The sequence below is a fragment of the Mastigoproctus giganteus genome, chromosome 3 (genome assembly GCF_048544385.1).
Source record: "Mastigoproctus giganteus isolate SK-2022 chromosome 3, ASM4854438v1, whole genome shotgun sequence".
NCBI classification, from domain to species: Eukaryota; Metazoa; Arthropoda; class Arachnida; order Uropygi; family Thelyphonidae; genus Mastigoproctus; species Mastigoproctus giganteus.
Window position 1 is genome coordinate 142628075 of NC_143577.1, and position 23923 is coordinate 142651997.

Below are 23923 nucleotides of genomic sequence, written 5' to 3' on the forward strand. Positions count from 1 at the left end.
AGGAGAAATTTCACATTCGAAGTGATATGCTGTGCCTTTTGGAATCTCTTCTCTGTCACAGAATACTTATTCTCCATCGGCAGCAACATACCCTATCTGCGACATTACTGCTGAAGTACCGCAGGTCGGTGTCCTATCTGCTGTCCTATTCACAGCTATCATCGTGCCAATCATTGCCTCAACGAATGGTCTCCTATGCTATGCCGATGACCTCAAACTGCTGACTCAAATTAACCCTGGTGACAATCCCATTCAGCTCAGCAACAGGATCAATTCCCAAATTAAGGATCTAGAATTGTATCTGGCAAACGTTAATCTAAAAATCAACCCACTGAAGTCTGCTCAGGTGATATTCTCCCTTAAATCCATGTCCATTCCACTCGTCTTCTTTTCTGGGTATCATGACTTCGTCTCTTTCCACTTCAGATACTCTGGGTGGTATTTCTTCTTGCTGTTCCTTCTCCAGTTCCACGGTATGCTGTTCCTCCTCTGGTTCCATATTGACCATATTTTTTGTGCGTTTTAGCAGATCGCTAACATCCTGCTTGATTTTTTCCAAGATTGCAGGAGCTGTTAGGATCTTCGTGATGATGGTCCTTCTCTGGTCTGCTAACCGCTGTTTGGTGACCTGAATATCCTATTCTAACCACTTGGTATGTATTCGCGATCTGTACATTGTCATATCGGTCTCTAGCCTGGTTATTTCATAGTGCTCGCATGATGTATGTATTCATTTCAATGCTCCACTTCATGCGTTGGCGTTTTCTTCCTTCCTGGGTGGTCACCAGCACAGTTGCGCAGTTGGACGGTCTTGCCCTTCTCTTGTGGTAGCCTTACGGGAGACAGCGCCAATTGCTCCACTATCTTGCTCGGGAGACTGTCTCCAACTTTTCGAGCCGACTGCTGTGCCTAAGGCCTGAAGGCGAGTGACTTTATCTTGCTCCACACTCGGTGCAGTATGGATAATATTTATCTGCGACATCATCCATCTATGGATGTGAACTTGTTTACCTACGGCTTATGTCCAGTGGCTTATTTATTTATTTATTTAGTCCTCGAAAGTGACACGAGATGGCGCCACCATCTGTCTCAGCCGTCGCCCCGACCTTGGGAAGGTAAGTCCAATGGGGTAACTTTCGCAATGTTTTTTTTTTATCATTTAATATTAATATTACAACAGTCTCCCAGCGTAATAGAGCCGCATTCGCTTCCACCAATGCGGGATTTGAGCCCGGGTCCATCAGGCTGGTAGTCCAGTGTCTTAACCACTGGGCCATTGCGCCCATCGCGCCCCCATTATTATTATTATTATTATTAGCCATAAGGCGCCTCCGTAGCCAGGTGGGCAGGAGCAGCAGTGCGTAGCACACGCTTCTTGATTATACCGGGGTTCGAGCCCGTGCCCACCAAATACGGAGGATGCGGAAAGGTCAGGGAATGACCACCGCATATCTCCCGAGAAATATGGCCTTAGTTGCTAATGCTCCTAAAAAATAAAACAAATAAACCAATTAGCCATATAGTGCAAGGAAGCCTCAAGTTTATGCTGCACCAGCCAAAAAAAATTCCCGACTTACCCTGAGAGAGAGAGAGAGAGAGAGAGAGAGAGAAAAAGAATGATGATATCCAGCTCAGGACCCTGGGTGTGCCAAGCCCGTACTCAACAGATGAGAGCCCCTGGGGTCCTTGCGGGAGATGAGTAGTTCCTATGCTGGAAATGCTATTTTTATTGCTATTTTTATTTGTAACAACAAAGAATACCTTCCACTAGCATAATAAAAATAAAGCTGAATTATTAACAAGTAGGAAAACGATTAATGTCGGGTTTGGAAAATTCCGCTTTCGGAATGCCCTCCCTAGTGAGCGAATGAAATATTCCTTTACTACTACATTTTTTTCGTATTTCTTTTTTTGTAATTGCATAAACCGGTTAGACAAGTCGTATCTTCACGTGTGGGTAGGGGAAGGTTAACGTGTTCAAAAAGTAGGTCAGTGCACAGCTCGCTTGATTAATACTTGTTCAGAAAGTGGAATGTGCGTTTGACTTAACAAAGTTTTATAAAGGAATTCTGACGAGTTGTGTTTTTTACCATTAATTTCTCAATGTTATCTTAGTTTTATATTGAGAAACGAGGGAGAAATAATGCCGGAGTAAGCGGCGATTGAGGTAGGCATCCGAATTCTAATGACCTGTGAAAATGTTTGCCGTTCGTCTGCAACTCTTAAATGAAGGTAAGGCTGGTTTTTGTAATTCACACTTTGTTAGGTGCATGTTCCTTGGGTGACGATATTCTACTGTGATATAAAATATTTACTCGTTGGCAACATATTTGTAATATCTGAAGTACGAATTCTGAGCTTAACAGGGCGAGATACGGAATTTTCGAAAAATGGAACGATCGCGACATTACCGATGTGTGTGGCGAACCTGAATTGCGTACCGGTATCATGATGCTTCGGCCCATTTCAAGTCCTAGAGCATAATGATATTTAAACGATTCACAAGAATTGTACATTTCTGTGCTGGCCTTCAGATTTTAGGAATTTTATTTGCACCTGAGAGTGGGAATATCACCATATGAAAATTGTTCTGTTTTTACTCATGGATTTACACTCCCAGACTTAATACTTTGCTGAGATATTTGTAATACAGCTCAATAAATTTCCTTTTTATAAACTGAGTGAAGAATTTTTGTCACAAAATTACCTGGCCTAAAATTATTCTATTCGGTTTCCGGCCTGAGTACGTTTGCTCTCTCCCGGTTTACTTTATCGAAGGTTGAGCACCTTTCAGCGGAAGTGTGACAAATTCTACTTGGTCTTGAATTTCTGGTGACAGTATTGACAGCAGAGGAGAAAACGCGTCTGTAAGAAACTGCTTGATGTTAATTGACAAAATTTTCTTTTGAAATGGGCGGGGGAGGGTAGCTGTTGTATCCAGCCTTCGATGTTTTGGGGAAGGCAAGCACAAGAAAATAAGGTCGATCCAGTCTTGGGTGGACGGTAATAACGTATGAGAATTGTTCTGCTTATGCTCATATTTTAGAAGCATAACATAAGAGATGCTTTTGGAATAACCTCGCTAGTGATTAACCGAATTATTTCTCTCCTCCGCTTGGTGGCTGGGGGGGGGACTGCACTTTTTAGTGAAGTTGGATCAAAGGTATGGTCCTTCCGCTAGGAGAATAAACTCAAAGTGGCCACCATGTGCAGTCTATTTTAGAAGTATTTATTTTACAATAAGAAGTATCTACAGGGGGTAGATAAAACAACAGAAACACATGATATGAAAGTAATAGTTTTTGTAACGAGTGTAGGACGTATTTATGAACATGTCGTGATTTTTTATTTTTATTTTTTTTGTTTCCTGCAAGTAGTACTGTGAAGGGTTGGCTAAAACTATTGATTCGTTTAATATTTCAGCGACCAGAACGAATACAAACGATGCCATGTTTCAAGACCTTTACTATACTATATTGCGTACATGGTAACCACATTACATAGATCGTCCATACACAGCAAAAGATACAGTATGTGCCTGCCACAGCCAATAGTGGCATAGTGTTGGGGGTAAGGCGCCAGCGGTGGTTTCCCACAACTGCACCGTAAGTACTCTTGTAAGGTAACAGAACTCTGTAAATGCCATAAGTGTGTGTGTAGTATAGTGTTAATTGCAATTCGGCTCCGGGGTTTTTCCGCCAACGCTGCGTCAAGCAATGTGATGAATACAAAACTCTGTAAAGGCCAGGTTTATTCGATTTAGTCTTATCAGGTTACTGTCAGGGGAGTTGGATACAGCTATCCTGACAGTTTTTTAAAGTCATCATCTGGGTGTGGTGGGAGACATGGGCATTTTCACCATTGATTAATGTTTAACTGCTGAGGGCTTCCCTTCTTTGGATAGATCTACGCATTTCGAATACTTTCTGCGTTGAAGATTGTGAATGCTTTATAATTTCTCTTCCATTATGAATAGATGTTCTTTGCCCTGGGAAGGGGAACACAAATTATGATATTAGGGTAAATTTATTACATCTACCCATATATATTTATTTTGTCTGTAAATTGCGTGTGTTTTATGGTCGATTTGCCTCTTTTACTGGACAAAAACTCTAGTTTCTGGGGGGAAACCTTGCTATCTACGCCTGAGACCGACTAACTCAGCCACGGAGTGAAAAAAAGCCCATTAAAGTTCTTTCCTCACATCATCGACGGGATTCGAAACCGGGCTTTTTCCATCTGGTGTGGGGAGGACAGTGACGATAACACTATGCTATCCGCGCAGACTGGAAAGGGGAACAATTGTGCTATTAACTGGGTTCCGGAGATTTAATGAATTATACATTCATACAGAATGTATAATTTATGCCCAGTCTTCACTCTCGCAACAGGTAAAGGTCAGCAGTAAGCAGGTTAATTTGACCTTAGAGAGCAGTGACTTGCCAATACAAAGGTAGCAAAGAGTCCAAGGGCGTACCACTTTGGTGACTTTGGGCTAACTATTTCCAAATGTGAGAAAAACCTTTTGGTAACCATACCAAATTTGTTTCCTGCTCCCAATTTGTTTGCCATTGCTCATGGAGCTTTGTGGCTATTCTTTTCTTTTCAGCATTGATGGGGTTGGCTGTATCAAGGGCTAACCCCAGAAATTCTGTTGGTATGCCCTTTTTAAGTCCACAATATAAGCATTTTTCGGTTACTTCCAAGTAAAGTGGGAGAGCGCCAACCAGCACCTGCAATGCAGGTGTTCTTACAGTACAACATGCTCTGGTGACGGTGAGAAGTATATTCCTCTGTATTGATTCTAACTTACTCCTGTTTCTTACTATGGCCGAGCGGCTGAACCATGCACTGGCTCCATAGGTTATAACAGGTAGGAATACTACGTGGTATATGATTACCAGCGTTTTTCTTTTGAGCCCCCAGTCTGATTGACTTATCCTGACAACCATATCTGCACAATTTCTCGCATTTTTCGCCAAATAAGCGAGATGGGGGAAAAAGTCAATTTTGAGTCAAAAGACAACTCCGTGGTACTTAAATCTTTTATACCATTTTCAAAATAGTTGTTTACTTTAATTTGTAGAGGTCTTATATCCAGATTGCCTTTTAGAAGTATTTTTGTTTTGTCAGGCGATATTTTGAGCATGTGCATTTGTGCTCCCTCCTGCAGCTGCAAGAGGGGGCTCATTTGATCTTTCCTTCCGTAACGTGATCTGCTATTCGAGGATGTCCGCAGGTATCTGTTTCTGGGGACAGTAATGTGGTGGAAATTGGTATTAGAGGATTGGTTACAGACTGAATATAGTCATGTTCATATGATTGCATATTTGGATGACTTGGTAATCTTAGTTGCAGGCTCTTCACGGCTACAGATTAGATCATTGTTCTCAACCATCTAATGAAATAAAAGAACTGAATGCTTGGTGTGACTTCCATAAATTAACAATATCTAGGTCAAAAATTAAAATGTTATTGCTAAAGTAGAATCTATCTGTTCATAGAGAACCTCATGTACTGATCGGTTGTCAAAGTTTAAAATCCGTTAAGAATATTAAATATTGTGTTGTCTTCATTGACAGTGGTCTCAGATTGACACCCATATACCTTTTCTATCTGAAAAGGTTGCAAAATTTGTTAACGTGATAGCAAGGATTACTAGAAAGGATGGGGGTTTTAGAGGTATGACATTATCTCTTCTTCATGACTCTGTTTTCCTTCCTATTGTTTCTTATGGTATCTCAGCTTGGAGCGACTGTTAATTAAATAAAAAAAAAAGGAAGAAAACTGCATTCCATTCAGCGGATAATGCTCCTGAAGATGGATCTGTCTCCACTGATGCGCTACAGATTGTCACAAGGAAAATGCCATTTGACCCTTTTCTGATTTACAGAGTAATGACCTTTCGACATTCGGCGTGGAACTCCTTTTATTATTCGTGATTTTGAGTTGCGTTTGATCCTAAGAATGAGGCCAAGCGAATCTGAGATGTGTTAATTTATACATCTCAGATTCGTAGAGCGAGCCCATCTACGATTCCAATGGCTCTTTGGAATCGTAGATGGGCTCTCAAAGGTGAAATAACTCGTAGGTTCTTTCCTCTGTTGTTGATGTTCCGCCAGAAAAATGATTTGTCGCAATCTACAACTGTTTTTATTAACAGAACATGGCTCATTTCTAGTAAAGCTTGAATCAGCAGGGTGTTTCGGAGAGGTTGCAGTATCACTGTAAGAAGTAAAATATCTCTGCGTGGTCTTTGATTGAAAATTAACTTTTTTATTGCCAGGTTCAGTCGATTAGACTGGGGGCTCAAAATAAAGACCCTGGCAATCGTATACCTTGCAATATTCCTACCTGTTACCACCTATGGAGCCGGTGTGTGGTTCACCCGCTCGGCCATAGTAAGAAAGAGGAATAAATTAGAATCGAAACAAAGGACAAAACTTCTCACCATTACCAGAGCAACTCGCTGGCCGGAGCTCTCCCACTTTACCTGGAAGTAGGCAAAAGAGACTTGGACTGTATTATAAACTTAAAAAGGGCATACCCACAGAATTTCTGAGGATAGCCCTTGATACAGACAACACCTTCAATGCTGAAAGAAAAAAGAATAGCTACAAAGCTCCATGAACTATGGCAAACAAAATGGGAGCAGGAAACAGGGTCGTTTTAAGAACTCTCGGGCCCCGCTTAATTTCCAAATGTGGCCCCTATTCAGATTTAATTTTTTTTTTCGGGGTCTCTCTTAGTTGCATTCCTAAGCCTATGTATTAAAAGAACTACTGGAAACTATGCTCCATCACCACGTCAAGGTGGAAACCCGACTTTTTTTTTTTTTTTTTAATTTTAAATTTGTTTTTATATTTTTTCGAAATATTTAATTCGTATGAAATTTGTTCGAAATATGAAGAAAATACCCGTGAACAATTTCAATAAAAGCTTTTTTTTTACAAAAATTATAAAAGTGGTTTTCGACATTTCAAGTGGCAAACTCCTGGATGACATTAAAATCGATGTTTTGTAAAAGCTCATTCGCAATTGATATTAAACTTAAACGATTTAAACCCGACTAGTTCATATTATTTCTATATTCATTCTTTATAAACTTTAACTTTGAAAATGAACGTCCACCGCCTGCGTTTGTCACCATCATGCTCAAAAAAATTCTCATTCCAATTTCAATAGTTAAAAATACAGTACATTGAAAATGTTTTCTCTTTGCATATGAGTTTATCTAAAGAAAGCCAAAAACATTCGTATATCATTATGTTCCGTGTTTGCGGTGCTTTCGACCGCAACGTAACATATGGGACAGAGGATCTTTTAAAAAATTATTTAAGATTAACAAGTAGGCCGAAGCCCTGGCGTGCGCCTATGCGTTAAAACGGCCCAGGTAGGAAACCAGAGGTCTAGTTATCGAAACGTTTCTGCCACGGGTGGCAAGGGTAAGCCCAAAACCGTCTAAGTGGTATGACCCTGGACTTTTTACAACATTCATATTGACAGGTCACGGCTCCCCAAATGCAAAACTAATCTCCTTAGGGCTGACTGATGACCCAAATTGCGCCTTTGGCGAGAGTGAAGACTGGGCACACGTTCTATATGAATGTATAATTTATCCCCATCCCCAGGACATAGCTAGAAAAAAGAAATGGTAATCACATATCTTGATCTATAAGCTGCGTTCGATAGTGTTAACATCTCAGCCTTGCTTAAACTCCTTCGAAATTAATATCACATCAGAGGTTGAAGTATTGAAGTTTCAGACATCTTCTTCAGAATAGGGCCATCCAAATGTCCATAGGAAAGCAAAGGTCTACCAGACAAATACAAACAGGCGTGCCACAAGGAGGTGTCCTGTATGGAATTCTTTTCACAGCTATCATCTACCCGCTAACACACAATAGAACAGATATGATATCATATGCGGATGATTTAAAGATATTAACAAAATTAAATTCGACTGATGAAGAAAAGACACCACAGTAACCATCAACAAGATCTTATCAGCAGTACCTCACGAAATTTGGCCTGCAAGTTAACCCTGAGAAATCTGCCATCATGGTATTCTCACTTAAACCCAAATCAACCATAATTCAGCCTGCGATTGACAGTGCTGATCCCCTGCGTCGAAAAGCAGAGATCTGGGTGTGATCTTCGACAGAAAATTAAGATTCCATCATCATATAGAACTCTGCGCTAAATTCAATAGGAAACGGTGGGTTGCCAAGCAGCAATTGCTACACATTCAGAACACTGGTTAGTTATTTGGGGTTGTTTTTTTTTTTTTTTTTTTTTTTATTAAGGAGCATTAGCAACTCAACTCCGGGAATATGCGGTGGTCATTACCTGACCTTTCCGCATCATCCGTATTTGGTGGTGACGGGCTCGAACCCCGGTCTAATCAAGAAGCGTGTGCTACGCACTGCTGCTCCTTTCCACCTGGCTACGGAGGCGCCTCATAATTAATTCAGAACACAAACCTGATAAAAATGTATATCAGGACGACGATTTTCGGAGGTGTACTGTATGGGGCTTGGCTGCAAACGCCACAATTAAACCATTAAAAGCCGCTAAATATTGATTCCTGAAGTGGGCAACCTGGAAGTGTCATCTTCCACCACAGCAGCACACAACACCGATGGCCAAAGCGTTGAAGTTAACCTGGTTTTCAGCATTAATGCACGAGAGAAGACGCATCCTCACCTAAAAATGATCGCAAGGAGAGTATCAGCGCCCAACATTTGGGACACCGTTTGCTGGTGGATCCCCCAACCAGCTCTCCGCTCCACTTCCAAGCTTCTTGCTCTTCCTTCGAGGCTACTACATTTTAAAGATCGGTTCCTCCCTCATCAGAAGCTCCATCTAGTTCAATCCCTGGATGCTGACGTTTAAAATCATAGATGATAAAAAGTATGGACGGCTCATCCTAAATCTGCACGTGGTCTCCATAACTACCAACTGATTTCAGACAGTTACAGCTGGGCAAGAATCTCACAGAAAATCGGACTCATGGAAACTAAATTTTGTTATCGCAATTTGTATTATTTTAGTTTGCATAATTTAATCTTTATTCTTCCGGCGAGGTTATCTCTGCAGCTTATTAACCCCTGTCATGGTGCCGTGAAGGGTATTGTAGATTCGTGGTACCTGCGTGTACCGGTGAACTTTACAATAAAGATCTTATTTATTTATTTAATAGCACAGATTGGCCCCCTTCCCAGGGGAGAAGAACATCTGTTCATTATAGAAACGAAAAGATTTTCAGCTGCAATCATGAGGATCTCCAAGAGCAACTGGGGACTCTCCAACAACACTCTCTCTGTATTATAAAACTGTTTTCATCCCCATTGTGATATATGCAGCAGGAGCGTGGTTTTACCGGGTTCAACGAGTAAATATGAAAGTAAAGGTCAACTCCATTCAACGTGCTATGCTTCTGGCCATGCACAGATTATGCCTAACAGTGTTTATAGCTGCCATCCTGGTGATAGCTGGAACTTTGCCGCTTTATCTATTTGTAATCTTCAGAGGACTTAACTTCAGAATTAAAAAGAAAATACCAAGGAAGATACAGGGCCTAGAACTAAATCTCAATGCTGACCCCAAAGCAGAGAGAGCTCGCTCTTATAACGAACTCGTCAACATTTGGCAGTCTAGATGGAACACCTCAAGCACAGGCTCCGTTACCAGAAAATTACACCCTGATGTCACTTTCACAACCTCGAAAACGGTCGAAAACCTGGTTTTCCCTCACCTTGGAATCCTCCTACTTGGTTACCGGACACGGGTCCCTCAACGAAAAATTACATCTGCTGGGTTTGCTATCAACAGATCGCTGTTTCTGCGGCAGGTCAGAAAATTGGAAACCTCTTCTTTTCGAATGCAGGTTGTACGACGACTTAAGAATGACCCTGTGCCAGGTATCTCAGAACAGCAACCAGAGCCTCTACTCCAAACACCTGACAATCTAAAGGCATTCCAATCCTATGCATCCCAAGTCTTTAAGCGCAGGAAGCAGAGCTACACAGTTGTTACTGTACCTAACAATACTACTTCAGTGACTTAAGGGATTCATATTCGCTGCCGCCATCTTTTTTTTTTTTTTTTTTTTTTTTCTTCTTCACGCGCTGTGCCTTGAGTTCCCACTCTAGTGCAGCCAAGTTATTTCATTGTTATTTTTTTAATATTATTATTTATTTTGTTTTTTTATTAATTAATTAATCTTATTTTATTTTTCTTTCCCTAACTGCACCACGGGTGGGTTTTTCCCCTCCTTTTTTTTACCTTTTTTTTTTTTTGCGCTCTTCTTTCTTTTCCTCCTCCCTTGGAATGGGGCCCCCAGAGAAATCTGACCCACCTTCTGGCAACACTAGGTGGGTCAGAGTCTCTCTTGAGACAGTACGTGTTTTTCTGGGATTGGCCCACCTTCCCGTGGTGTGGACGAGTACTCAGAATCATCTATCCAGGTGACTGATGCTTCTGGGTAGCCAAGAGGCCAGAACATAACAGAATACACACAAACCAACGTCACACGCATATCTGGCCCATTTGTAGTGATACTGTTCTTCACAGAGATACGAGGCGGAGTTGAACAAACGTTCTATGTGCCGCCCTTACATGTCCACATCTTCATTATAGAAGAGGGAAATTATAAAGCCTTTACAATCTTCACACGATAAGTATTCGAAATGCGCAGAACTATTCAAACAATGGCAAATCAGCTCCCCCAGCAATTAAACAATAACACTAGTTTACAAATTTAAGTTTGTTCACTGGAGTTTGAAATTCAATAGGTCCTACTGCCGAAATATGTTGCTGTGATTTCAAATACATTTTCTGGTTGCCATACTAAAAGAGAACTAACACACAATGAGAGCTCACTACGGTTTTTACAGGAGCACTGTGACCGCATAAGGGATGTACTATTTATATAGGCTCTGTGGTTGAGTGGACTGTACAAACAATCGAGTGCATGCTGAGACAAGTTTAACCCGTAACTACACACGAGTTTCCCAGACTCCACTCGGAAAATAAAATTCCGGGAATCACAGATGGTCCGGAAGAGCGGGGGAGGGACGTCTACCTTCCTGGGTCAAGGTCGGCTACCTTGCTATGACCTTGCAGTGTGTGTAGTTACCGGTTAAACATGCACAATCTGTTGTATCTGAGGCAAATATTTGATACCGATTACGAATATAGGGGCATAAAACTTGTAAACCTTTGCAGAAACTATAGTTATGTACATATGTGGTAGGTGGTAGATTACCATACGTAGGTAATATTTTGTTAATGAATTGTGAAAAATTTTTACGTGATAGAAACAAACTGACTTCTGTTTACTAATCAGTAAACATGCATAAATAACTGCCACATACTTTTACTCAAACCCAGATACACTGTAAACCAGTGTAATCAATAATTAAAATTGCCCACTTAGCCCACCGCACCCAGACGTTGACTTAAAAACTGTCAGGACAGCAGTATTCTGCGCCCTGACATGAAAAACTGGATTGACCTGGGTATCCCCCAGGACTACCCTGCATGTGTAGGAACCTGGAGCCCACACCAAATAAATAACCATGGGCGTAGGGGAGGTGTACAGGCAGCCAGGGAAGCAGATTAGTTGAAAAATATCAGTAAGCTGGTAGCAAGGGGAAACAATGTAAAATGAATAGGCTGGTCACTGAGTGAAAAAGTGAATTAGGAATTATGGTAAAAGGGAATAAATGTCAGTTTTGGTGAAAGAAAGAGTGACTCAGCACGCGGGAAAGAGAGTGAATGCGTGTTATGGTGATGGGAATGAGCGGCAGGGCAAATATAATTGGCTGAAAAACAGTAAGTTGAGGTGCCCAGAGAATGCAATGCAGAAAGCATGATTCGAATAAATGAAATGAAAGCCAGAAGAATGAATTAGTGCAAGTGTGTCAGGAAAAGAACACAAACCATAAATCTTACAGTTAAGAACACACTAACCATAGTTTTAATCTCTTATATCCTTTCTTATTTAGCTTAATTATTAAGCATTAGTATTTAAAATTACATTACACACCATTGCATCCCCCTAGTGTGTGAGAAAGAGAAGAATGAGCGAGTGAGAAAAAATATATGGGTAGTGCATCTCGATCATTTCTACTACATGGTGGGTGACCACCCAGGTGTGAACCAATGTAAGCATGGGTCGAGGTGTGGCGCCCACACTACATGGAGGAATTCCGCCCCTCTATGTTACCAGGCAGTACTAGGTGGTAGATGACTCTCATCAACCGGTGCAATACCACCACTCTGCTTATTGGAGGCTTGAAGTGGTGGAACCCATGTTTAGTCTCTAGAGCTAAGTTCCGGTCAACATCTACCATCACCCTCGCTCACTGAGGGTGATGGTAGATGGCTCTCTGTCTTCAAACTTATCCACTAATTCCCGTGTTCCCGGCCGACCGGGCTAGCCGAGTGGGTAAAGTAACTACCAGGCAACCCAAAGGTCGCGGGTTCGATTCCCGCCTCGGGCTTGGATCAAAGTACTGCAAAAACCTTGGGAGGTGCAATATGGCCACAGAAACCGATGCGCCAACAACTATCAAATCAAAAAAAAAAAAAAAAAAAAAAAAAGCCCGTGTTCCCCAAGGTTCAGTTCTTTTCCCCACTTTTTTCCTGTTGTATATTGATGACCTTCTTCCATTGAATGCAAATCCTATCCATTTTGCCAATGATAGCACATTGCTTTCCATTTTGAGAAACCTTGCCCTGCTCAATCAGCTTCAACTTCTCGAAAATCTGCTACCAGTTCCTTAAATGCTGTTCTCCAGGTAATTCTCGAGTGGGACAAAGACAACTTCGTTGATTTCAATCCTTCTAAAACTCAGTCTTGTCTTATATCTCACAAAAAGGATTTTTCTGCTCCTATGCTTATCTTTGGTGACACTCCGATTTCTAGGCAAAATGATATATCTCTTTTGGGGATTACTCTGGCTTCTAATCTCTCTTGGCACATTACAAATATTGCTTCCTCTGCATCTAAAGAACTTTTTCTTTCGCTCTAGGCGTTTCTTTTCTTCTAAACAGCTGTTCATTCTGTACAAATCGGAAATCCGCCCTACCATGGAACATTGTTCCCACATCTGGAGTGGTGCCCTCAAAATCTCTCTCAGGCTTTCGATTCCGTTCAGAAGAGGGGAGTTAGGTTACTTAATGATTCGTCTCTAGATTAATTAATGTTCGTCACACATACCTTTCAGGTCCTCGCAAGGACCTGCAATGTATATGTACTCACTGTCCTGGAGACTCGTTATGGTAAGGGTATGTTTTGCTGTGTAATGTCGAGAAGTTTTATATTAACCACAGTTGACCGCTTTCTTGTACCAGATGGATGATCCATAGGTGATCACTGGGATGAAAACTGCCTTGCAATACAGAGACAGGGTGCCCCAAGTCTTGCCTTGACACCCTGGCAATCATGGCCGCGTATTTCCTTATTTTTTCTTTTAAGTATAGGAGGTGCGGTTTAAAGGAGAGGTTGTTATCTATGATAAGTCAGATATTTCACTTGCTTCATCAGCTTTATAGTGTTCCCTTGGAGCTTAATTTGGGGTGTGCTTCTGATACCAAGTGCACTCTTCAGTAGGATTGAGCAAGTCTTCATCGATGCTATCTTTAGGCAGTGACTCGTCGTCCATTCCTGCAGGATCCCCAGCGCGTGGTTGGCTAGGGCCTACAATTTTCTCTAACTGTGAACAGAAATGTTCACAGCTAGAGAAAAGTTCTGAGGAATTCTGCCTTGCTCTTTGCCTAAAAGACTACAATTTTGCAAAGACAGCCCATAAGGCGACCATATTGAACAGATGTAATTTTTTTCTTAAGTTTGTGTATGCCCTTTCTGTAGTTCTGGCATTAATTAAAATATATATTTAAAATAGTATTGTTATTTGCAGTCATACATGCTTCCTTATTTGTTGTCCAATTTATGTGCATCTTAAATAAAATCGGGGAAGGACAACCTCGACTCACACTTTTTCGTGTCTCTTCACTTTAATTGTCATCTACCCTTTTTTTCCCATTATTATTAGTTAATCATTCTTCTTTTCTTCCAATCCATTAACATCCTTACCAATATATTCAATAATTTAAGTCACTCTAACCGATCAAAAGCATTTTATAATTTTATAAAACATATACTATTTATTTTCTTCACTTCCAGATGTCTTTCTGTCAACATTCTCATCATGCCTATTACATCCCGTTCCAAACGGGTTTCCTTCCACGTTTTCCGCCATCTGCCTTTTATTATTAGTAACTTATACCTTTGCTGCAAGCGGTACCGAACTTAAAGTTCTAAAACCTTTACATTTCACTGCATAGTATATCAGATATATCAGTCTTTATGTCCAAGTTTGCAGACGATACGAAGGTTGGAAGGGTTGTTAATTACAGCAATGACAGTACGCTACTGCAACAGGATCTATAAAAGTTGGGCAGATGGTCTGAGAGGTGGCAACTGAAGTTTAACGTTGATAAATGCAAAGTACTGCATATGGGTAGCTTTAACCCATATTAACCGAAAATAATGTACCTACTGTGCAGTACTAGACTGATGAGAGTACTGGAGAATGATAAAGACCTGAGGGGTAATTGTGCAGTCGGATATGTAACTTTCTGAGCAGTGCTGCCAGAAATGCTCATTGGGTCTTGTCAATGAGATACAGGAATTTTGTTGGCAAGAGTAAGGAGCTGATTATCCCTTATACAAAGGGATAATCACCTCCTTGTCTTTGCAATGGTCAGGCCACACCTAGAATACTGCATACAGGTATGGGAGCCTCATTTTAGGAAGGATGTAGAGCTACTGGAACGAGTAAAGGAAGGGGAAACGAGATTAGTAAGTGGAACAAAGGGTTGCTGTTTCCAAGAAAGCCTTAAGTTCTGTAAATTGCACCTGAAATTTACAGAACTAGGCATCTGCGAGGTGATTTGTTTGAGGTGAATAAGGTCTTGAATCGTTTGAGCAATCGCAATGCTGATGGGATTCTCCCTCTTGTTCAGATTACGCACTTGAGGGGGCATAAATTCAAATTGAGAAAGACAGTTGTAGAATGTGCGGAAATTTGCCTATAGCCAGTGAGTTGTTGATTTCTGGAATAAACTTCCACCTGTCGTTGTGAAGTTGATAGCTGAAATAAATTCAAGAAAAATTGGACAAAATTTTGGAGCGAATGGATGGGTGAAATGGGAAGTATTTTTTTCCTCTTTCTTTTTGTTGCTGCTGCTGTATACGCTTGCTTGCTGTCTTGCATCATATGCCTCTACTAATGCTTATAACATCCGCAATATTCTTTATCATCTTTTGAAATTTTTTGAGAAACCTACAGAGCTTACTGATAAAGCATTAAACCATTTCAATGGTGTGTCGTGTAGTTTTAATTAGTATTTTTTTTTTTAATGGGAAAAGACTTAAACAGTCAACATTTGCAATGTAAAACGAAATAAGCTGAGAGATTTTTTCCCTCTAAATTTAAGCCGAAGCTAGTAAGGTTATAAAGAACCTGAAGAGCCAACTTTAATGTTTCAGACATGAGACTTAAGTCATTGTAGTATGGATTATTGAGATTTGATTATTTCTATATTATTATGTAAATCTTTGCCATGATTATTAATTGAAGAACTAAAAATGAGTTTTTTTCGATATTTTTCAGATGGTGTCTAGTCGATTAGCTTCATCTTCCAGTGTGTTGTTGAAGTTGCTCTGTGGGATTTGGTTATTGTTTGGAGGAAGCATCATATGTGAAGAAACGCAGACGTTTAACGATGCATCAGAAAAACTCGCCTGTCCCACAAATCAATTCTATTTATATCCTTGTAAATGCATCCGTAACGAACATGGTCTTGTGGTGTCTTGCGAAAATTCAAACTTGGCGTCAATGGCCATTGGTCTTGGAAGTTTAAATCGACCTGTAAACCTTCTTGTAATCACCAAGTGCTATGCAAAGCGATTATTTGGCGCATTATTTCGTAATATGACTATTAATAATCTCAATATAATATACAATAATATTGAAGAAATATCAGAAGAAATAATGGAACCAGTTATGGATACACTTGAGAGTTTGAGCTTAGAAGGAAACCATTTAGTTGAGGTACCTACTAATAGTATTAATAAGCTCAGCAGGCTCAAATATCTCAACCTTGCTCACAATGATATCGAAGTAATTTCATCGAATGCGTTTCATGCTCTAGGTAATGTAAAGGAGCTGCGTCTAGATCATAATCATATTAAGAAAGTAGAGCCAGGCGCATTTACAGGTATACTGAGGTCGTTAGAGAAACTTCATTTGCAATTTAACTACATGTCAAAATTTGAGAAGAATGTTTTTCGACAAATGACTCGGTTGAAGTACCTTGACATTTCCCATAACAATTTTAGTAAATTTGATAAGAAAGATTTTAACGATCTTACGAATCTGTTATTTCTTAATTGTTCGAACAATGGTTTTAAGGAAATACCTAGATCGATGTTAGTAAGAAACGGACAATTACGCGTGTTGAATATGTCCAATAATCGTCTTGGTGAGATAGATACTTATTTGTTGCGAGGTTTAAGGATGCTTCGGGATTTATACCTCCGTTATAATCTCATCAAATCTATTGCAAGGAGAGCTTTTGCCGTCCCAACAAGACTGAGGACTCTTGATCTGGAAGGAAACTTAATAGAAGATGTAGGTTATGAGATGTTTAACGAATTTAAATGGTTAGAATTGCTTGATTTGAGTCACAATAGAATATCCCGTATAGCAAGTTCTGGATTTCAGCGAATGTACCAATTGGTGATTGACCTAAGTCACAACAATATTAGTTTCATCGGAAAGAACGCTTTTGTTGAGCTGTCTAACGTAACTGTTTTCGATATGTCACACAATAAAATAAGCGAGATACCAATAGGTGCTTTCGAAAACAGTGATGTCAATATTTTTTTACTGAATAATAACAATATTTCAGATTCTTCAAAGATACCCATTACCAATTTAACTGGAATTAAACTATTGAATATTAGCTATAATCATATAACATCCGTTAATCGAAAATCGTTTACTTCGAAGAAGCTTTATGAATTGCACACACTTGACCTGAGTCATAATAATATCACAGAGGTAACAGGAAACTTATTTGAAAAATTTGCAAGTATTCGAAATATTATTCTAAAATATAATCTGATTGCTAAGATTGGATATGGAAGTTTCGGATCATTGCCCACACTTCTAGAATTGGATGTAAGCCACAACAACATCTCAGTCGTCAGTTCTTCAGGTTTCTCCAGTCTTGTGTCAGTTCGAACGCTGTGGCTTAATAATAACCATATCAACAAAATATTTGGCCTTCCAGTTGCCTTAAATGAACTGCACATGGAATATAACAAACTTGACCACATTCGACCTGGATCTTTTCCTATGATTAATTCTCTTCTCCACTTATACCTCGACCACAATAACCTTACTCATCTTGAGAGAGGTTCCCTTTCCAACCTAATAACGCTACAAACATTATCGCTTGGCTATAATAATATCAGTGCTGTTCCATGGCAAGCTTTAGAAGATTTAAGTTCCTTACAGTATTTGTATTTTCATGGAAATAATATTACTGAGTTGAGATTGAAAGCATTTGGCCGCCTTCCTGTAGTATTTCATTTGAGACTTGAATATAACAATATCCGAAATATTAGTGTGAACGCCTTTCAAGGAATGTTGCAATTGTTAGCGTTAAATATGAGCCATAATAACCTATCATTCCTTCCTCCAGAAGCTTTTAAAGGATTAGTGTCACTTCGTAACTTAGACTTATCACACAATAGATTGTCAAAATTGGAGAACAAATCACATGGCGTTCTAGATGATCTCCTGTCTGTGGAAACGATTAATGTTTCTTATAATCGACTCTCCTTTATATCAGAAAGGACTTTTCCTAAATCTCCATATATCCCCTACAAAATACGCTTTGTGGATCTCAGTCATAATTATATTCCTGTTCTTACCAAATCCTTTGATGACGGACTGAGAAAGGTAAGTTGCTGTTATTTCATTTAATTTTTTCCATTTCATTTAATTTTTTCAGCAAAAATTAAGTGGTAACAAACTGTCACTATTTTATCAGTTATTTTACTAGAAGGCAGTGGCGGATTCAGGGTAGGGCTACCGAGGCACGTGCCACCTATCGTTTTTCTGAGAATATACACCAATCGATTAAATTCCCTTTAGTTAAAATAATTTTATTATTTTTTTTCATCCTAGGATTTTATCCATTTTTGCATTGTGGCTCAGCTATTTTCAATTGACTACAGTTGGTTGGCAACGTTGATGCTGATGTATCGCCATTCTATTTCGAGACATCACACAGTTTGGTCGTGCGTAATGTTTCCTTCAAAGTAATTCAGACTTTGCCTGTGTCCGCTAGTCACATTATGTTTGAGTGCCATATTTATTTTGTTCTGTGTATTATTTTGTGCCTTGTTTGTGCACAAACAAGGCACAAAATGGTGCCTTCCCCTGTCTCAAATGGTGCCCCTCCTGTCATTTTTTTCTGGATTCGCCACTGCTAGAAGGTATCCTAAAGCCAAATGAGAAGTATTCACATTCCGGGATACTTAAAACGGGCGATATACACCAAACAGATAGTTCTGATAATTAACACATCCCTTATATTAAAGGCGAATTATGTTATTCATAATTAACTTATTAGTGTGGACTGTGGTAAAGGCAGAAACGCATAGCAAAAAAACCCCCCTCAAAGGGACACGTGGTAAGCAGTTTCAATGAAGTTTTCAAAACACGAATGGCTTGAAGCAGTGATTTTCAACCTTTTTTGGCCTAGGTATCCCCTGGGCGTTTGGCAAGGTCCTGAGGTACCTCCCCCTGAGATATCTAGGCATAGAACTCCAAAAATGGGGCGCTTTTCGGTTTTCTGCATGTGCGTACCGTATTATAGTGGAACCAAAAAAATAACCGCTATTCTTAAAATTTTAAACTAAAAAAAAATAACTATTACAGTATTAAGACTCCAAATTAAATAATAAAAAAAAAAAGACTTACTCAGTGAATCTAATGAGAGACCTGCTTCGACACATTTTCAGCAAATGTCTCCCGAAGCGTTTATTGATTTTATGTCACAATATTTGACATCCCAGGATCCCATAAATAAGTCGTCAGAAATGGTAAAAGTTTACGAACTGCTTTGTCTGCTGTATTAAGGAAAGAGTCCAACGAACTGGTCCCAGGACAAAGATAGTGGAACACAAAAAAAAAAAAAAACTTTTCTTGGAGTGACTTGTCACAAGAGATATCAATCAGTTCTTTTGTGGATAGGACAGAGGAGTTTCGGTTTTTCAAGAAAGGGATAGCTATCCACTTAGAATTTGTCTGTATTGACAAGAAAATATTCTTCAAAAGAGATGGGCAGCTGTGCGAAGTGGCCAATTATTGCTTTCTATAAGTGTGATTCTGCGTAGATATTTTTTTTTTCAACAAGCCGTAGTAGAAGTATTGAAGGTATCTTATTGTCTTGCTTCAGCTCTTTCTCAAAACAATAATTTTATCTTTGAATGCAAAGATTTTATCATTAGCCATGAATAGTGGATTTCTGGTGATTATTCCTTTAGTAGTTTGGTCCCATCTGTTTTGCCAGATTTGCTGCAGGTGAGCATAAATATGCCTTTTTTTTCTGTTTTATGGTTATTTGCTAATTCCATGCTGAAGCCAATGAGACAGCAGGCCCTGGAAATCTTAAGTTTTACCCGTCGAATAGTTGACAGCTCTGATTGTGACAATATGTGCCTGATTGTACCAGACCCGTGCAGCATAGGTGATGGCTGTGTGTGTGTGTGTGGGGGGGGATAATATAATGCTATTATTAACTGCAATTCACACAAGATTACTACCTTTCCTTGGATATCTTCTTATTTAGATTTTTAGGCGCCTTCAAACCTGTCAAGGCCCCACTGTCAAGGCCCCACTTTTTGCCACCTAACTGCTATATACTGTATATCTCACAAGCTTCTCGGGATCTTGAGGGTAATTTCTTTTGTTTCCCTTTTTGTCAGTTTCCAGGATTCTCTTTCCAAATTGTGGGAGAACAAACTCTTAACTAGGCAAGCAAGGCGTGTGTTACTTAGAATAACAGGACTCAAAGTGAAAATAAAACACGAAATTTATTACATACATACAGGGTGTCTCAAAAATATTGGTATCGCATAGGAACCCATAACCGGAAACGTCACCGTAAGTCGGTGCACGGCGCTGTTCATCAGTTCGCGAGAGGGAAAATTTCTGATTTACTCATTCAAGCAGTAGTCGCCGCACGAAGAGCATGCATCGATATACGAACTGTGAGCTGGCAGACATGCACCTAGTGTATGGATTAGCAGAGGGTAATGGACGAGCCGCTCAACGAATTTATGGAGAACGCTTCCCAGACAGACATGTACCGGAGCACCGTTTGTTTACGCGTGTGCATTGAAATTTGTGCGATTATGGGTCATTTAGGGGTAACAGGAGTAGTGCCGGCAGACCACGTTCAACGCGAACTCCCGCCATGGAAGAAAGTGTGTTGAATGCCGTCCAGAATAATCCTACTACCAGCGCACGTGCCGTTGCCTCTGCCTTAGGGGTGTCTCGTTGCAGTGTACAGCGTGTCTGGCACGACGATTCCTTACACCCCTTTCATCTCCAAAGGGTTCAGTTACTGCTCCCCCAAGATCATCCTGCACGTGTGGCTTTTGCGTAGTGCTTTCTCCAAGAAAGTTTTCAAGACTTGAATTTTCCAGCCTATGTTTTGTTCACGGATGAGGCTTATTTCATTCGGGAAGGCTTATTCAATCAGCACAATGCTCATGTGTGGGCTCACGACAACTCACACGGTGTGCGCCCCCATGCAGCAGAACATAACTTCGCAATAAATGTGTGGGCACGTATGGTTGGTGACTGCTTAGTCGGCCAATACCTGTTACCATCCCGCATGAACTCCGCTAAATATCGGATCTTTCTTTAACAAGTTCTACCAGGGTTACTTAACGATGTTCCAGCAAATGTGAGATGCAACATTTGGTTTCAACATGACGGGGTGCCTGCCCATTATGGAAGGTGTGTTCGTGACCATTTGAACAGGCTTTTTGGGCCTCGATGGATTGGCCGTGGTGGACCCGTTACCTGGCCCCCACACTCACCTGATTTATCGAGCCTTGATTTCTTTCTGTGGGGGGGGTCCTCAAATCATTCGTGTATGAATCGCCTGTGGAGACGGAAATGGATCTCGTGGGGAGATTCCTCTGGGCTGCTGCTACTGTCAAAGAAACTCCAGGTGTGTTCGACCGTGTCCGCCCATCCATGCTGTGTCGGTGTCACGCATGCATCGCGTCTCATGGTGGAACCTTCGAGCATCTGTTATAACATCATGAGGCGCCTCCGTAGCCAGGTGGGAAGGAGCAGCAGTGAGTAGCACACGCTTCTTGATTAGACCGGGGTTCGAGCCCGTCGCCACCAAATATGGAGGATGCGGAAAGGTCAGGGAATGACCACCGCATATCCCGGAGCAATATGGCCTTAGTTGCTAATGCTCCTAAAAACCAAACAACAAACAAACTATAACATCATGACATGCATCCATCTCGTACTCCATTGTTAATATTATGTGAAATAAATGTTTGCCACTAATTACTGTCTTGTGTCATTTCTGCTTCTTGTGCCTCTGCTTCTACGTTCCCGTGACGTTTCCAGTTATGGGTTCCCATGCGATTCACATTCCTTTAGATGTTACCTACCTCCCTTAACGTTTGTACCAATATTTTTGAGACACTCTGTAGATTGGCTGTCGAGAGGAATATGCCTTATCGAGATTTTAAGAAATGATCTATTTATCACCGAGAGAAACGGAGGCAGAATGTTTACAGAAGACAAAAATATAAAATAGCAGATTTTTTGGACTACCAAATGATTTTTGTTTTTCACTTAAAGGACCAAATCTGTAATAACCCGAGAAACAAATCTTTGCATTTCAGACTACTTGGTGGGCCGACCGGGCTAGCCTGGTGGGTAAAGTGCCTGCCTGGCAACCCAAAAGTCGCGGGTTGATTTCCGCCTCGGGCTTGGATCAAAGTACTGCAAAAACCTTGGGAGGTGCGTTATGGCCACAGAAGCCTATGCGCCAACAACTACCAAAAAAAAAAAAAAAAAAAAAAAAACTACTTGGTGGGTAGAATAGTTAGTAGAATCTCTGTCCTCCAAACACCGGATGGAAAAGACCCGAGTTGGAGTCCCGTCGATGACGTGAGGAATTTTTATGGGCTTTTTTACAAGGCGGCTGAGTTAAATGGTCTCAGGCGAGGGTAGCATAGTTTTCTTCCGGAAACTCAGGTTATTCGAGCAAACAGAAAATCTACCACAGGTCACACGCAATTTACACGCTGATGCTCCTACAACAATGATATATAAGGGATGAATGTCTCTGATATTTCAGGTAATAAATAATCAGTCTCGCACATCCATAATTTATAATGATATTTTGTCAGTTCCCAGCGGTCTGCAGTGACACTTATATGTAAACGGATCCAACACTTACCATATTATGTCCCCCTTTCAAGTGCAGCTAAAGAAGGAATTGAAGAATTGTTAGAGGTTTTGAAGATCTAATAATTCTTCAACAATTTTCTCGAAATATCTGTTGCGTCCGACAGTAAATTGGCTAGATTCCAACTGTTATCAACATTAAAGTTTTATTATCATTATCCATCATTTTAGAGAATATATATTGTTTATACAATAAATAAATTAATAAAAATATATATATATATATATATATTTTTTAATTTCTAGGTGGAAATAATGAATCTCCAGAATAATATAATTAATGAAATAAGACCAGGTGTGTTAGCAAACCTTACGAGACTTCAGTATTTGGATATATCCAACAATCAACTCCAGAAACTACCCTCCGGGACATTTGGCACTCCAGAAAATTTCACTTTCCTTAGTTTAAGAAGTAACTTCCTAGGATCACTAAATACAGAAGAAATAAAACATATTCCATTAAAAACTCTGGATTTAAGAGATAACCGTCTGACTGACTTTGATGACAATTTCATTAAATTGCTGAAAAATGGCAGTAGAATTCTTTATTCAGGTAGGCAACTTTTCTGTTTAACCGTACTGTATAGTACTAAGAAATAGTTCCTCACTAAAATATACTGGGATTAGAATATATATATTCTAATATAGATTCAATAGTGATCCATAATTAATTCATTAATTGTCTGTAAACATATCTAGTAAGAATGGAATATTGACTGATTTATTCGGCATATACTGAAATCCAAATTTTGTCTAATTTTAGTAATTCAGTAATATGTATTGGAAAAAAGGTATAATTAGATTGTACCTAAACAAGTTAGGTAAGGTTCACGTGATTGCGTTACGTTTCGTGGTCGTTGATATATTTTTCAATATTAAAGATTGTTTAAATTAATGGAATATTTACATTTTGTGCGATTACTAAAATTGAAAAGTACACCGAGTGGACAGAAATCATTCGATACATAGAAAAGGGAGAACGGAAGGAATATTTATCTAAAATTTAAAATATTAGATATGAAATAAAAGGAAATTTTGCCATGATTACATGGTAATGAATAATAAATTTAGATCTGTACATCCTGAAGCCAAAAAAGTGCTAAATATCTCAATAAGATACAATAAACCAACCACAAAAGAAAGATATATCTAGAACATGAACATGGTTTGAAGTCACCACAGCTCTGTACTGAGGCGCATTGTCTCTGCTGGAAGAGTCTATTGCCCTATGGGTGCACGATGACCATGAAGGGATGCGGATGGTCTGCAAGGATGGACACGTAACCTGGACCAATGCGATGTGGTGCAGCAAGTGAAGTAGATAA

General features: G+C 39.9%; 1 protein-coding gene across 1 annotated transcript in view; it reads left to right on the top strand.

Moving 5' to 3' along the window:
* Positions 1 to 2003: 2003 nt before the first annotated feature.
* Positions 2004 to 23923, top strand: part of LOC150088297 (uncharacterized) — a 42938-nt gene continuing 21018 nt past the window's right edge. Inside the window, exons 1-3 of the mRNA XM_090370107.1 lie at positions 2004 to 2232; positions 15687 to 18044; positions 22845 to 23151. Coding sequence (XP_090226233.1) covers positions 2227 to 2232; positions 15687 to 18044; positions 22845 to 23151 — 2671 coding nt within the window. The 5' untranslated portion in view covers positions 2004 to 2226. The remainder of the gene's footprint in view (positions 2233 to 15686; positions 18045 to 22844; positions 23152 to 23923) is intronic.